At 40.5% G+C, this 17,030-nt stretch overlaps 1 protein-coding gene across 3 annotated transcripts in view; it reads left to right on the top strand.

Annotated features, from left to right (window-relative positions):
- Window positions 1-2,423: 2,423 nt before the first annotated feature.
- LOC123967496 (potassium voltage-gated channel subfamily C member 1-like) overlaps window positions 2,424-17,030 on the top strand; it is a 127,399-nt gene continuing 112,792 nt past the window's right edge. For all 3 annotated transcript variants that reach the window (XM_046043606.1, XM_046043605.1, XM_046043607.1), the window contains exon 1: window positions 2,424-3,059. In XM_046043606.1, coding sequence (XP_045899562.1) covers window positions 2,517-3,059 — 543 coding nt within the window. In that variant the 5' untranslated portion in view covers window positions 2,424-2,516. The remainder of the gene's footprint in view (window positions 3,060-17,030) is intronic.

The raw sequence follows: 17,030 nt of genomic DNA, 5'->3' as shown, positions 1-17,030 counted from the left end.
TCATGTATTGACCAACAGGCTTCAAACTCTGTTGGTCTTTGTGAACAGTGAACAGACTCAATCTTTGCAGACATTTTAAAGAACAAAACAATAAAATGATACAGATTGGGATTTCACTCCCTAAAGTCTTTGGCAGATCATATGGACAGCCTACAGTTTCATTTTGTAGTTTGGATAAATCATGAAATTAATTTTGATACATCTGATAAAATATAATTAATGAGAAGCCTGCAAAAAGCATTGAACATAGTCTGCATTGTGGATGGATGGGTCGACAATCGTCTACCATTATTTGTTTCCAGTTTCCCATCAATGATCAAAGGGTTTTTTTAACAATGACCCTAAACTTAATCAAGCAGTTCTTAACCATGATGACAAAGGCTTACCTCTCCCAACACCCTATCCGTATAATTTCTCTTTTCTCTCATTCATGTTTCTGTCTGTTCTGTAGTTATCACCCCATGTTCCTCTTCTTTCCATTCATCTCATATACTCCTTTTCCCCTACCTTCTGATACACACACACACACACACACGCGCACACACACACACACACACACACACACCATGTGTATTGATGCAATTTCAAATAAACACAGTTCCCGTTGGCTTTTGTCTCATCCTATCCATGTGTGTACTTTGTGTGCATGTGTCCCCTCGTCTATCACTCTCATTCTGCAAAGAGCTGCGTAGCTCCTTAGTCAGCATATTAACTTAATTAACTGAGTGTGTGTACGGGTGTGTGTGTTTACATGTGCTAATGCAATGTCCATTTCTGTGAGGGTTTGTGAACAGGTCTGTGTTTATGAAATTGTGTGTGTGTGTGTGTGTGTGCTTGTGAGGAGCATGTGTGAAGGAGAGTACATGGGTTTATGTAAATTATACATTAAGCATTTTAGATGTTTCAAAAGAGATATTTTGAATTAATTGCATTTTCGACACGGTGCTGCAAGTTTAAAAGATATTTTTGCTGTATGTGCTGTTATTATAGGATATATAAAATGTAGCTGTATGAGGCAAAACATTTGTTAGAAAACAGAGGTGGACTGGCAGAATAATTCCAGCCAGGAATTTGACTCCATCCCAGGCCACCCTGTTGCTAATTTTGTAGACTAACCTTATTTGTTGATTTAACAGGTACCAAACTAGGTATAGATTTTCATCTGGGAAGAAAGCTATCCACATTACAAAATACAAACATTTGGGACGAGCCTATCTGAACAGAGTTTTGAAAGTACAGTATGCTATGGCTATGGGTGCATCCTCAAAACCTCTAGAAATACACCAATCACAGCACATTACAAATGTACTAAAAATCTATTAGCCTACATTTTTTAAAAAGAGAAAGAGACCTAGCCTACAGAGTTTGCTCAAATAATTGTCTCGACAGCATCAATCATATAAAATGTATCAAAAAACATAACACACACATTCACTGAACTTGAACATAAGCATCAACAATGAAAGTAAGTAGGCCTACAATGGAAGTCCAATGGAAGTCCAAGATGCTTCCGCCTCCTGTCTGAACCTAGCATAAGCCATGTTATGGCAGGATGCAACCCTGATATCACAGCAAAGCAAGTTATGGTAATCAATGAAAACACAACCAATAATAATACAATAATACAAACAAGAGAGCAGCTTTCATTGAAAGTAATTAATATGGAGTCCTTTGGGGCCTCAGCCATTCACTGAGTGGCACTTTTTTTTGCTTTGCCTACTTGATAACCCTGCCTTGGGAGATCTTTTAGTGTACTTTTAGTCTGGACCATTTTTTTCATGGTTTGGGCCCCTTGTTCCAATAAAGGGAAATCTTAAAGCTCTAGCATACAACAATATTTTACACAACAGCATTCTTCCAATTTAGTGTCAACAACTTGTGTTTGTCTCTTTCTTTTTCAACATGACAAATACACATATCCAGCTCACTAAAGAAAGGGTTACACAAAGACATCAACCCTAACCACCTTTGGGATAAAGTGGAACACCAAATGTGAGCAAGTCCTTTCCATCCAACATCAGTGTTGACTTCACTAACTCTTGTGGCTGAATTGGAGCAAATCCCTGCAGCAATGCAGGTTCCAACATCTGGAGTAAAACCAGAAGAGTGGAGGCTGTTATAGTTCTTCCCAATAAATCTTATTTCTTAGCAGTTCAATCCATGAATGCAGCACCTGTTTTGACCTTAATGACATCAAATGATCAAATTATATGAATTCAGACAGTCGGTCGGGCCGGCAAATCTATTGATTCATAAAATCTGCATCCCACATATTCTCTCTCTCTCTCTGTCTCTGTCATGCACCTTGCAGATATACTCTCTCACTTTCTCGCTCACACATAACGCAGACTCCTCCTTCCTCTGCTCCTCTCTCCTCCTCTCTGTTGGCCCTTTGACTCCTGGACGGGACGCTATAACAGTAACAGGGACAGGCGGTGGATGGGGAAGGGCAGCAGCGGCAGCAGCAGCAGCAGCAGTAGTTGGACGCACCGACCGAAGCATGCTCCAGCGCAGCCATGACTTGCTCGGCGTCAGATAGCGAGAAGATCGTGATCAACTGCGGCGGGATCCGACACGAGACTTACCGGAGCACTCTAAAGACGCTGCCGGGGACGCGCTTGTCTTGGCTGACCGAGCCCGACGCCTACAGCAACTTCGATTACGATCCCAAGTCCGACGAGTTCTTCTTCGACCGCCACCCGGCCACGTTCGCATTCATCCTCAACTACTACCGCACCGGCAAGCTCCACTGCCCCAACGATGTGTGCGGGCCGCTCTTCGAGGAGGAGCTCGCTTTCTGGGGCATTGATGAGACGGATGTGGAGGCGTGCTGCTGGATGAACTATCGGCAGCATCGCGACGCCGAAGAAGCCCTGGACAGCTTCGAGACCCCCGAGCCGGACGCACCCGAGGATGACCCGGCGCTCACCGGCGGAGCGGACGGCGACCTGAAGCGGCTGTGCATGCAGGAGGACGGCCGCAGGGCGACGTGGTGGGAGGTGTGGCAGCCCAATATGTGGGCGCTGTTCGAGGACCCCTACTCCTCCAAATACGCTCGGGTGAGTGGCCGAACAAGTGTTTATTCTATTCTTTGTTCCTTTTCGTTTCTCTGCGTTCTTGCGCCTTTCCTATTAATGAAGCGCGTTTTTTCTCTCTTTCTTTATTAAATTTCTTTCCCTCTCTGTTGCGCGCTGTCACAACCACGTCTGGCACTGTTTTGGCCACTGCGTATTGTTGCGCAAAAGTTATCCCCTAAACTGTTTCAGAGTGGAAGGATGTCAAATTCACTGCAGTGTTTTTCTACATGTAGATGGATCTGCTTCCATTTTTTCTCTCCTTACCTCTATGAATTACATTCTGCTCATCACTCCTCTCCTCAGTTTAGTTACCCAGCTGCTGTTTTTCCTTTAAATCTCTCCCATTGATATCATTGTGTGAAGATTTTGCCACTGCTGATGCCCATTTGTCAGTCCATTCTCTCTTTGTCTCCCTCTCTTTCTGCCTGTCTCTCCAGTGCTATATGTGTGCACCAATAGTTTTAACATGACTTAATTAGGAAAACCCTAATCTGGGATCCATTTGGTTACTACAGTTCTTACTTGGTCACTACAATTGTTTCACAGTCCAATAATCAACTTAATCAACAAGTAAACGAAAGTGAAAAGTTGGCAGGTAGTCCCTGCTCCGTCCATATGTTCTGTCTCTTCTGGATGTTATTGATGCTGCTACAGTCCTTTAAGCACCAGCCACCTTACACATCCAAAAAGTTGCTGGGTTTGTTTGTGCATGTGTAGGACAGCACATGCACATGAATGCATTAGTCTTTACCCATGAGTTACATGTGCTGGCATGGAGACTGGGTTTTGTGTCCCGTGGTAATCCAAATGGTAAAAGGGATGTACACCCTCGATATCTGCCTGGATTCTCCCAGAATATTTAAAACATGGTATATTAAGGGTGAGGGAGAGGGGTGCAGAGTTGTGCGCATGGCTTGGCAACGTAGTATGAGGGGTGGTATGGTGAGACAGACACAGACTAAAACATTGACCACTAGCGACGACGACTCCACACAGGAGTCCCCTCCCCCTGGCCTGGACTACGGCTGTCTTTGTAGGTCCATGTAGGTCCATGAGAGAACAGGTGATGTCAGGGAATAGTATAAAGCTATTGTTGGCTAGTGTGGTTTCTCCTTAGATTAGTTGATAATTAGTCACAAAAGGCCAATTTCAATTTTCACTTCCAAAATTATATAGGTGCTAGCTACCCTGACAGCCTTCTTAGTTTCATCCCTTTCCTCTCCCTGTGGTCAGTCTGCCACTTCTCACCTGTCTCTCCCTCTGCCTTCCTCTGCTGATTGTCTCTAAAAATCTATGGCTGTTTGCAGAGCCAGAGGCCAGTGCTGACCTGGATTATTGTGAGTTGAGGTGTATTTTCTGTGGAGTGCAATACGCACAGAGACAGCATATTGACTCAGTCGCTCTCTGTGACTTATGATGAAGACACACAATCAGAGACACACACACACACACGCAGTCTGACATGTGCATGTACTGTAGGGGCGCATGCATACACACCTTATGCACAAAATGCACATACACATATCTATTTATCTCTCTATCTATCTTGATTTTCTGTTTGTTATATGTGAAATTATTAAATTCTTTCGTTATTAAAAATTAAAAATGATCATTATTAGATTGCAAGAGAGGCTAAACATGTGTCTAGCATTCATTCCTCAAGATGTTCTTATCTGGCAATTGGATTGTCCTGTTCTGAGGGAGGTAACAATGAATCTGTGGATGTCCATGCCCTGTAGCTCTGTCACAACTCTGCCATGGTTCCAAGGTGCACTGTGAGCATTTTTCAAGCAGCTCACCTTCAAGCAGACTGTACCTTCAGCATTTTTGTATGGGCTACAAAAAGAATCCCTCTGTAAACAGCTTATCAATGAACAAAGTTTTGCAGGGAAAAGTATATTCTTGTATGGCAAAAGTCAACAACTCACTGCCTGCATGATGTATGTTTTCTAGATGTTCTCAGCATGCTAAATTACTTGAGAGTGTCTTTGTACATGTACTTTTCATGTACAGGAGGAGTCATAAATGTGCAGGTAGTTGCCAGTAGGTTTATGAGGTATGTCTGCTCATTTCAAGGGATGCAGAACCACAAATTTACACCAAATTATGAAGAAAAAAGGGAATTTTAGAATCAGTGTAAATCTATGGACAGACACAGTTCTTATTGTCATGTCTTATCTTCTTGTATTTAGCTTGTTGATACAGATGTTTTTGACCATGCGTGCCTCATGGAGCTTTTTCATGGATAAAATAATAAGAAGTTAAGTGGCAACCAAACATGCTATCAAAAACCAAAGATAGGTGACAGTAAAAAAAAGACAAATTCAAAACCAGGGTTTTGTCATGGAGGTGACTTTGTGTTGCAGTGTTGCAGTCAGTAGTTTTGGTGCCAGCACGGTGACTTAGAGATAGGTTGGAAGGGGTGGTGGGGGATGGCTAGCGCAACGGCAACAGCAGCGGCAGCTTTCAGTGAGAAAGCGATGGAAATCAATAACTGGATAACTGGTTCAATTTATGCATCTGTCCATTAAGTATATGCAACATACTTGTAAAGGTAGCACGGCTTTCCATTGCTTTCTGTTTTCTTCTTCTCTTCTACTCTACATCTGTACAGTCCTCCTTCTGTTCCTTTTCTTCTGGTTATTAGTACTGTCAGCTTGTGCTGCTTTATTACCACAACTTCAGAGCTGAGAGCTGGATTGCTTATTATCGCTATTCAGCCCCCCCAACCCCCTCCACGTCCTCTCCCACCCTCTATCCATCCATTCCTCCTCTACCCCCCTTCCTCTCCAGCTCTCTGCTTGTGCTATAGCGTAACACTGCAGTCCCCGTAGTAGCTGACTGCGCTGTAGTCTGCTGCAGAGGAGGGAGAGAGACACAGAGGGATGGGAGGGGGTGACAAGATGAGAGGTGTTTTGGTGAGGGGAGGGGGGTGAATTCAGAGTAAGAAGCAGTAGAGGAAGAATAGGCTGGGGGTCACTTTCTACACCTCCTTGTTTTTGTTCCCGCTGCCCCTCGTTTTTTCCTTTTCTGCTGAGCTCAGCAGGCTGGGATGCTCAAATCCTTTTATTGATCGGGCAGTACGTCTCGGCTCACCTCATTCAGGTGAATGTCTCTGCTGAACGGTGTTCTTTTGTAAGCAAAACCTTCCCACACACACCTCTTTCTCTCTCTCTCTCCATCATTTCACACAGCGGGTGTGATGGCAATTCCAAGTCCCTCAAGGAGAGAAACAAATACGAGCACTGTGGCAAATAAACATACACGCACCTATGCTTACACATACAATTGTGGCACTGTCACTGTCATTTTGACCTAATTTTCAGAGGCTCAGTTGCACATGTGAGTTATTCACACATTATTCGTGGGTTCATCATTATTATAATGTGATATCATGCTGGAGTGTAATAATTGACGTCCTGCAGTTAACATCAAAACCTCCAGCAGCCGTTCTACTGGCAGGGAGAAAATAAGATAAGGTGTTGTTGGATACAATTGTTTTGGTCAATTATAAAATTAACAATGGATTAAAATAACATGTGTAACACTGAAGGTGTCGCATATATTGACACACCCACAGAGAAGTCTCACCAACTCTGCAGTCCCCCTCAGCACTACAGACCTTTTTAACCTCAGCAAACTGCTGCAAAGAGCATACAGTACAGGCACAGTTAGAGACTAGCTGGTGAACATAGTGGAGCATTTAGCTGTAGATGTTGAAATACTTAACCTAAAGTAATTGATAAAAGAGCTATTAATGGATAAATGGTTTAATTATTCAGCTTCTGCCACTCTAGCTTCTGACTCCAGCTCTGTGCTCGACACATAGAGATGAGATTGATATTCATTTTGTCATCTCAATGTTCAGGAACAAAAGCAAAGCAGAGTCCATAAGCCAAACTGTTGAACTATTCCTTTAAGAGGAATAGGTGTGACAGAGGGTCAGTTGGTGGAAACTGGCCACATCTATAAACCGATTCACCCCAAAACAATGACTTAAGCCAGTGTTATTTATGGAGCAGGTACATTGCTTTTGACCTTTAGATTGGAACATGTCGCTTGACGGTAACATCACTGCAAGATCTCAATGCCTTTGCAGCTAAACAATGACAACCAGGTGATGGCAATTAAACACTCTAGCTGTTTTTAAAATGTTCCTATTTAGTACTCTTCTGATATTTTCAGTGTCTTTCCTCCTGTTTTTAAAACATTAAGCACAGGTCTCTCTCCCCCTCCCTCTCTAGTGGTTTTGTTGTGCTATAGGCAATATATCCACCAGGGTCCCCCTTCCCCCTCTGTGCTTTTCAGGATAATGCTGCGACAGAGCTTTCTTTCTCTACTTGTCGCCAATCGCAGGAGAGAGAGACTGAGAGAGAGATAGAAGTGAGAATGTAAGAGGAGAGGGTGCAAAGAGAGAAAGAGGGGCACCAAACTATAGTTGATGACTTGTCAAGAAATAAAGCGTTTAACCTCTGAGTGAGCTCCACTGTCCTCTTGCCTCACAGGGGTCAATAACACAGTCAGCAAGCACATACACATATACATATATTCACAGGCTAAATGCAGAGACACATACACAAAAGCAGCTAATTCTGCAGAGAAAATTGCATGTGCAGTAAGCCTAGCCTGGTACAGGCAGCAGATTACTGCAGAATGATCTGCTTTGACGTGCTGTGCAGTGCGTGTGTGTGCGTGTGTATGTGTGTAAGGGAGGTGAGAAATGCGGCTGATCTCCTTCTGCATTACTGCCTGGATTTGAACACCATTACTTCCTCACTATTTTGGTGCCTATGGCCCTGTTTACACTGCATTAACATGCGTCCTGGGTGATCTGATTACAAGTGGACAGCTCTAAGTACAGGTGGGAATGCACCCAAGATGCATAGGATGCATTGAGTTCCGACTGCTCAGACCACATTCAGGTGTGTGTGGTCCACATATGGCCACAGTCTTTTAGTAGGAGTGTGTGTGAATATGTCCTGAGCCACACTGAAGCAAAACAAAGAGCCACAACAAAGAGCCACGACCATGGACGTCGTTAGGAATATTTTACCTAGGCTAAAATGGTCCTATGCCCCTCCAAATAATCATAAGCAAAATAATAATTAGATTTAGAAATCCTTTCTTTTTTTTTCTTTTTTTCACAGTGCAGACATGTACTCAACAAAGAAAAGCAGAACTATTATTGCTTGTTATATTGATAAATATTTTAGAATAATACAAAATATAATTAGTATTAATTGGCTTAAAATAATCGTTCTGGTTGTTTCCTCTGCTTCACAATTTAAATTACTGCTTGGGTCAGGCACTAAGACCCTGAGGGAGGCTGCATTTCATTGCTTCTCTGTCCAGCTGCCAAGCAATGTGAGACACACACACCAACACAGGCAGATCACTGATGAAGGAAGGTTGATTCAACTAGTGAGTGATGCAGAGTGAAACTGTAAGTTGTTGTTAATGACTGTCACCTGCTGAACTTTAGTTACGTTTACTTGAGGTAAAGGGAAGGAGATATTTTAGTTGGCTATGGAAAACACTAGTCTACCTAGTGTGAACGCCATTAATATTACCTATCTCTATAGTATTTAATAACAATATCAGTCCCCACAGAACATTGTTGTCCGTGAAATCTAAATGTTATAGTGTCCCTGTAGCTATTGCTAATGCTATTGTACCGGTATATCCTTCAAGTCATTGACCAGATGGATATTGGAAGATATTTTAGGAGGGCGAAGGAGCAGCAGGAGATTGGCAGGGCAGCTGATTCTGAGGTCAGTAGTGGTCTACAGGTGTAAGGAAATGTGGGGTGTTTTGCTTTCTTCTATCAATAGGCATTTGTTAGCAGGTCAAGGCACCAAGGCATGGCCTAAACTAAATTATTTCATGATATTTATTATATTTGCTAAATTCTGACCCACCTTACATTCTGCATTCATTGGCTGTAATAAATTAAATAAATATGTAGATGTGCCTACATGTAAGCTAGGCTATACATGAGCATATACCCACAGATATATACACTTTAAAATATAATAAAATGAAAGCAATCATACATGTAGCCATACATAAAGTACTCGTTACTCCAAATCTTTTATCCCTTCCACCATCAGGTTATTAAATTCAGACAGTAGCCGCTTTAAATAGGATCCTTATCAACAGCTTACATGATAAAGTAATTATTGTATGCAAGCCAAACTACAGAGCAAATCACACTCTGATTCAACCAATCTACAGAGCAACAACAGTAGTTAGTGTAAAATAGCATTATTTGGACCTGCAACCTATCTAACAGAAAGAGGAAATAGATATGGTATTACATTATCATACATTTACATGAGCAGCTGGATAGCATTTAAGTCATAGTCTACAGAAGATCTCAGACTGACATATGTAAATTCCCCCCAGTGTTGTTGTAGTATAGTAACAAAAGATGCGATTGCAAAGATTTTGCAAGTGCAGGCTATGCATACCCTGGGGACAAATAACTATGTAGATGTGCCTAAATGACCATATACCCACAGATATACACACATGAAAATATAATAAAATGAAAGCAATCATACATATAGCAATCATTACTCCAAATCTTTTATCCCTTCCACCACCAGGTTATTAAATTCAGACAGTAGCCACTTTAAATAGGATCCTTATCAACAGCTTACATGATAAAGTAATTATTGTATGCTTATAAGCCAAACTACAGAGCAAAATCACACTCTGATTGAACCAATCTACAGAGCAGCAACAGTTATTAGTGTAATTAAATAGATTTCTTTGGAACTGCAACTTATCTAACAAAGAGAGGAAGTAATAATATATATGATATATATGGAAGCAATAATATATATGATAGATATAATAGTATTACTTTATCACACATTTACATGAGGAGCTGGATCGCATTTAAGTCATAGCCTACAGAAGAACTCTGGCCTATGTAAATTTCCCCCATGCAACATTGATGTGTCTAAAAGTGTCTAAAAAACATTACAGTAACTTTTGTTCAACAGAGGAGAAATGTAAGAAGAGAAAATGTCGCTTTTTACCTGTTAACATCTTGGCTTCTTCACTGGTTGTTAACATAAGTGTCGTTCTAATACAGTAAGAAAAGATGTGAGTGCAAAGATTTTGCAAGTCCAAGTTACGCACAGCCTGGGTGCTAAGCCCTGTCTTTCAATCCTAGTGACGACCTTGGCCAGAACAACACGCAAGATGGATTCTCATGGATGAAGTACACATAAAAACACGCTGTCTGATTTTCTCCACCAGCTCTGCCTCAACTTTTGTTGATTTATGGACTTTCCTAATGGACAGATGGCTTTACTTGTTGCTAAAGTAACTGCATTGGAGTGGTCACCGCTAACTGCTGCCAACTGTAGCTTCCATTAGCTAGTTAGCCGTGCAGCTAAATATGCTGTCCTATTAACCTAATCCAGTTAATTAATTAAATTTAAGTGAAAAACAACAACACATTTCGTCTTTGCAAACAGAAATTATGTATGTGTTTATTTGTAAATAGAGCAGGGAAGTGAGATCTGATGACAAGTGGTCACTGTCACTGCCAGTCGTGAACTGACATTTGTGTAGACCTGCCAACCTGTATAGCAGGTACGCATTTTGACATCTAAATATTTTGGTATGTTTTATCACTCTAAACAACGCAAAAAGCTGGTGATGCCTGGGAGTTCTAACAGCAAGATGCAGCAGTGACTAGTCTGCTGAAAAGTAAAAGAAAAACAAGAGTTCGACCAATCATAGCACCTGATTCATTCCCCCTGTCTTCACCGAAATATCAAGCAGGGATAATGAATGACATGCATAATTACTAAACTTCGGAAAATATTTAACGGCAATAACATGCCTAATGTTAAGTAATTTGCGAGTGTACTAAGACACACTGGATGATCCACGTAAAAGTAAATGTAAACTGTATTTATATAGCACCTTTCTAGTCTTTGCGACCACTCAAAGCGCTTTTACACTACATTCACCATTCATTGATATGCAGCCTGGAAGAACTGGGGATTGAACTGCCGATCTTCCGATTAACGAGCTCTACCTCCTGAGCCACAGTAGCCCAGTACATATGTACGTAAGATACATAATTTGTATTTCCTTGTTTGAAAAGGGAGTAAACCAAATGCATTCAAGTTGTATTTAATTACACAAACAAATGAGACACTTTCTATTGTTTTTAGTGGCTGTGTGTTCCAGAGTCATGGTTGTTTTTCAGTGCACTGCAGAGAGTATCAGTCAAACAGGTGTTGGGTTGTTCTGTTAAGATATCTTAAAATTAAAATCTTAAATCATGTTTTTTATTGCGCACTTCAAGGAACAGCAATCAAACTTGTGTTTGTTTACTCATTTAAGAATGATTTCTCTGCTTTTGCAAATGAACTCATGTGATATTATATTAAATGTTACATACTATATACTGTGATACTCAGAGGTGACAGGGCCAATGTTTACCATTTAAAGAGATAGGGCTTTATGAAAAAGTGGAGGAGCTGCCCAGATTTCAACAAGAAAGCTTCCTAAAACTCCCTGTATACATGTTTGGTTCTCTTTGAAGGATAATTCTGTTGTTATTCTTTATTTTATAATATTGTTAACAAATCCCATGAAAATACCAAACCAATGCATGCAACAATGCAATACTTCCTGACTTCTCTATCCAATTAAATTGCACTTTATTTGTATAATGCTAATTCAGACAGCAGAAGTGTTGTGGTACATGTATATGTTGTGGTACATAGTCAGCACTTCTGTATTAGACATGGTCAATCTGCCTTTATTAAGGGTAAAACTTTTCAAGCAGCCTAATTGGGATGGAGTTTAAGAGGAAGGTTGATGGTTTAGATCAGTGGTTCTCAACCTTTTTTGGGCCAGGCACTCCTATCCATTATCCAGGTCCCTTACCGCTCCCCATCAAAAAAGATGTTGGGTATTTGCCCTGAATATTGTTTATTATTATTATTATTATTATTATTGTTACTATTGTTTTTAAAAAACACTTAAAAAGCACATAGACTAATTGAATGGCAAACTACATATTAATGTTGTCACATTACTGGAATTTCTAAATAAAGCTTTAGCTTGCTTAAACTTTAAGTAATGTGACACCATAGGTTAGTAGCAAAACTGCGAACTCTCAGGCATTGTGCGTGGGACTCATGGAATTTACACTTTTCTCACACTCTCACACTACATATCAATTTTCTCAGGCAGTGACAACCAAAGAAATAACTTATAATGTCGACTTGGGGGTGATAAACTCCACCCGGCTAATGCGACACCGGCGTCTCACCCTGTGAGTCGCAGTAACTAACTGAAAGAGTTTCGCAAAATAAACATCTAAAATCTGAGGCGCAAACATGCTCTGTTTGGGACTGTGAGCTGCACTATATCTGAGGTGCTGAAGTAAAATTTTTGTGGTGAGATTTCTGACTGATTAGAAGTGTCCACCTCCTCCTCTCATCCATTTATTTATCTCTGCCGGTAAAATGCGATCTGTATCAGATCTGTATCAGATTGCATTTTAATACCAGGTGTAAATGGGGCGTGAGACCCCCACGAAGCTAAGATTATAACTCAAACTCCTGTTTGTCACAGAGTGATACGGATCTGTGCAAAGGAATTTGACGTCATAGCCATTGTATATGTTCATTATACCACTACTATGAACCAATCAGATAATTGATTGATTGATTTGAGCTACCTGTTTTATAATGACAAATAAAAAACCTTGTAAAAGTTAAACTGCATGAGAAAACATATCTAAAAGCAACACAGAATGTCTGAAAGCTTTACTGCATTGTATTATATTTTCAATCATCACCTACCACCTGAATTTTTAGCATACTCTGTGTATATTGGCAACTTATCTCAGTGAATCTTGAGCAAGATGTCACTACTGGCATCATGAGGTGGTACCTGCAGCCCATTTAGTTTGCATAGGTAGTCCATCTCCTCAGGTGACAGACGTGATGTTGCAATAAGCATAACCTTAACCACGGCATCTCTAGACTCTTGTCTAGAGATGCCGCAGCCGCAACGTGCCGTAGCCGGAGTCAGTGGATTCCTGGCGTAACACAGATTTTAACAGATTTGTGAACAACATTTATGATGAATGGGGGCAGATGTTAAACTTAAACTTGTTAATCTTGCAGGCAGATGTAGTGTAATGAGTGGACTAACATGAGAGGATTGTCTTCTTAACCTTAGTCTTCTTAAACCAAATATAAAGAAGTACATAACTTGTGATGAGTTGTGAGCTGCTTTACTGCCAGGCTGAACTTAAACCACAGCTGTGTCCTGAAACAGCTAAAAAGATGTAATCTGAAATTTCACCTAAATACACATGTAGCCTACATGCACATCACAGGTGAAGCTGTGCTTATGTATGAACTCTCACACACACACATGAACTGCGGTCAGCATGACTTTATTTATTCATGACAAACCTGGCATTTGATGAGCTTTCTCAGGGGAGGTATTGACCCGAGAAAACCTTACATGGTCGTTTGACCAAACCAACTCTTTAACTCGCACTACAAAGCCTTTGGTCATACACACCACATCACAAATTAAAAGCCATAGCGAGGACAGTTTCCACTCCAATCCATAGTCATTGTGTTGATACCATTAAAAGCATGATAAGGCATTTTGTTAACAACAAATAACAGATTGATACAGAGTCTGTTGACATTAAGACACAGGAAATTTATTGCATCATTTTAAAAAACATCCAGATACCAATAGGATATGGAAAACCAAAACTGCCAAACTAATCAGAGCGGCCCAGCCCCAAACAATTGTTTTTACATCAGTTGATTTTTTGTTTCTGTTCTCTATAATAGAGAAGTTCAGATATTATCTTGTGCCATAGAAGATGTGTAAGTTGAATGAATTGGTGTAATCTTAGGATTTTACCAACAATTGCTTCTTAGGGGGCTAGCCTGGGAACAGATATAAGAATAAGGCTTTTACACTGGCTACATGAATATACAACCTCATATGCACCAAACAGAAATGTACCCACGGCTTCTCTCTGAATCTTCCTCTTCAAGTAGCCAAAAACCCATTTTTCTTTCTCCCTCCCTCCCATCCGTCCTCCTCTGCTCCTTTCTTTCCCTCTAAATATAGCCTTCTTTCATGCCGTCATTTCGTCACACACACACCTAGTCCTCACTCTGATGCACACTCATGTAGACGAGCACCCGGTGCAGTTCCACACACACAAGGAGGAACACCCTGCAGCAGTGTCCATAGTGGCACTCTGCGGTGGACACTGTAGCAAACAGCAGGCATACAGGAGATGTCAGGGCCTTGGGTTTTTCAGAGCCACTTCAAATAAAACTATTGCTTTTTGGTGGAATATATATAATGAATTTGAAATTCTGTCAGTTAAAAACTGAATAAAAATTTAATAATTTATCATTGAAGTGAAAAGGTGCCACATTTAAAGAGGTTATGTCCCCAAACAAAGACACAAAAGAGGAGGGAAGACTAAATCATGACTCAGCAGGGATGATATTACATGAGAAAAGTTGATCTACTCATTGATCTAGGAGAAACAGACATGAAAGCAACACAGAATGCCTGAGAGCTGCACTGCATTATGATATAGATTTTGAATTGTCACCTACCACCATAATTATGTGTTTCTCTTTACATAAATAAAAAAAATCACCATAAACTGGTGCAGAAAAATGTATCAGAATGTAGGAAAATTGTTCATATAATTCAGCATTAAAGATTTCTTAAAAATAGTGTTAAAATCTTGTCTCGTCTTGATCTCGTGAACCCGAATCTCATCTCGTCCCATGGGTTAAGTGTCTCGTCACACACCTAGTCTAAGTGAATGTCCATGTCACCGAGGACAAGTAACGGACGGCCATGCTCTGCATCCTGAAGTTTATTGTTTATAACAAGAGCCCCTCTGCATTTTCTTAAATATGCCTTGCTTTTTTCAGTGGCATGCATAAGAAAAACTCCTTGGACATTTTCAAAAAAGGCTGCATTATTTCATTGTTCTGGGCACATTTTATTCATATCAGTGGAGTGCTTTCATGAAGACTCCCCTGGCTTCGGCCAAGCTGCAGAAAAGATGTTGATCTTTCAAAGTTGTATTTAGTCTTTGCAAAAAATATGTTTAGTTTAGGAGCTATGTCTTTTCTCCCTCAATATGGCAAAATCATGCTCATTAGAGGTTTAGTTTTTTAGATCTGAAACTTATTTGATAGGTAACTCTCAGTCGTGTCTCATTGACTCCCTGTTCTAACTGTAGCCTGAGTTCTCTGCCTGTCACCAATTCTTTAACTTGCTAAATCATCCTTCCTGTTTGGAGTGTGGACACATGATGTATATTTTTATGCTCAGTTGCTAAAGCTTTAACTAAAAATACTAAAATGATAGCTGAAAAGCTGTTTTTATGGCAAATAGACTTTTCTATCCACAAAGGATCAAAGGCAAGGGTCATTACAAGCACGCTGGCTGGAAAGCTCAGTTAGGTAAGCATCAGTCTCTAAAGCAGTACTTCTTGTTCCAGTCGTGGCTTTGAATCCCACCCCCGGCAGCAATGATAATTGCTTTCAACTTCAAACACCTGTGTGGTGTTCAGTTCCCACTGCAAGTCTTTTTTAAATTTCACCATTCAAATCCAGGCCATGTCGATCCCAATACAGAACTGAAGAAATATTTCTGCAAAAACATCTCATTTTTGATAGTCAAAATGTTCTCGAAAACTTACAAAACACAAATGGTGAGTTTTGGTCGACCGGGGCAGCCCGTGGCGTGGAGTGGAATGATTCTCCATGAAACGTGAAGTTATTATAACATAAGTGTACATGCTCACATCTGTACCAAATTTGACAGGTGTGATAACAGTCCCACCTTGAACACGTCCAAATACCAACATTCACTCAAAGTCATATTGTTGGTTTTTTCAAATACAATAATTGTTTACATGGAATACGTTTTTCATAAGATTAGTCAGTTTCTGTGTCTTCATGTTATTATGCAACACTGGACTAGATGAAAATATATGTACAAGAAACACAGTGCTGTGTGACCATTTGTGGTCATGGATTGCTCTCTCGGTGCTTTGGGGGCATTAGATGTTATGTGACCAAACACAATGAAAAGAAAAGGTTTCAATAACACTCTTTAAGCACTATGTCTTAATAAGCCATTGGTTAATGCATTGCCCTGCAGATCCAAAGATTGAAGGTTCAAATCCCGGTCACGCCATGTTGACTCCAATGCATGCTTCGCCATGAAACAGGAAGTTGTTGTAACTTTGCTGCACATGCTCAAATCAGTGGCAAACTTTATGTTATTCATAATGGTCCCGTCCCCAACAAATCTACATGCCACAATTCAGTTATAGTCATAGCGCCACCTACTGGCAACAGGAAGTAAGCCCTGTGTGACACTCATCATGCAATTTTACATTTACATTTATTCATTTAGCTGACGCTTTTATCCAAAGCAACAATTGCTATATACAGTCCCCTCCAAAAGTATTGGAACGGTGAGGCAAATTCCTTTGTTTCTGTTGTTCACTGAAGACATTTGGGTTTCAGATCAAAAGATGAGTATGAGACAAGAGTTCAGAATTTCAGCTCTCATTTCATGGTATTCACATCTAGATGTGTTAAACAACTCAGGACATACCACCCTTTGTTTGAACCCACCCATTTTTCAAGTGAGCAAAACTATTGGAACATGTGACTGCCAGATGTTTCTTGTTGCCCAGGTGTTGCCTTTTAGGTTGATTGTCCAAACATTAAATAGCTCTGCACGACTAGTCTAAGTTTTCATCCTTGGTTCAAACCTATAAAGACTGCATTTCCTGTTAAAGAGGATAAACCAACATGAAGACCAGAGAGCTGTCTATGGGAGAAAAGCAAGCCACTGTCAAGCTGAGAAAAGAAGGAAAATTGACCAGAG

This window comes from Micropterus dolomieu, linkage group LG02 (genome assembly GCF_021292245.1).
Source record: "Micropterus dolomieu isolate WLL.071019.BEF.003 ecotype Adirondacks linkage group LG02, ASM2129224v1, whole genome shotgun sequence".
Taxonomy (NCBI): Eukaryota; Metazoa; Chordata; class Actinopteri; order Centrarchiformes; family Centrarchidae; genus Micropterus; species Micropterus dolomieu.
Note: the sequence above shows the minus strand (reverse complement) of the source record. Positions and strands in the feature narration are given on the sequence as shown.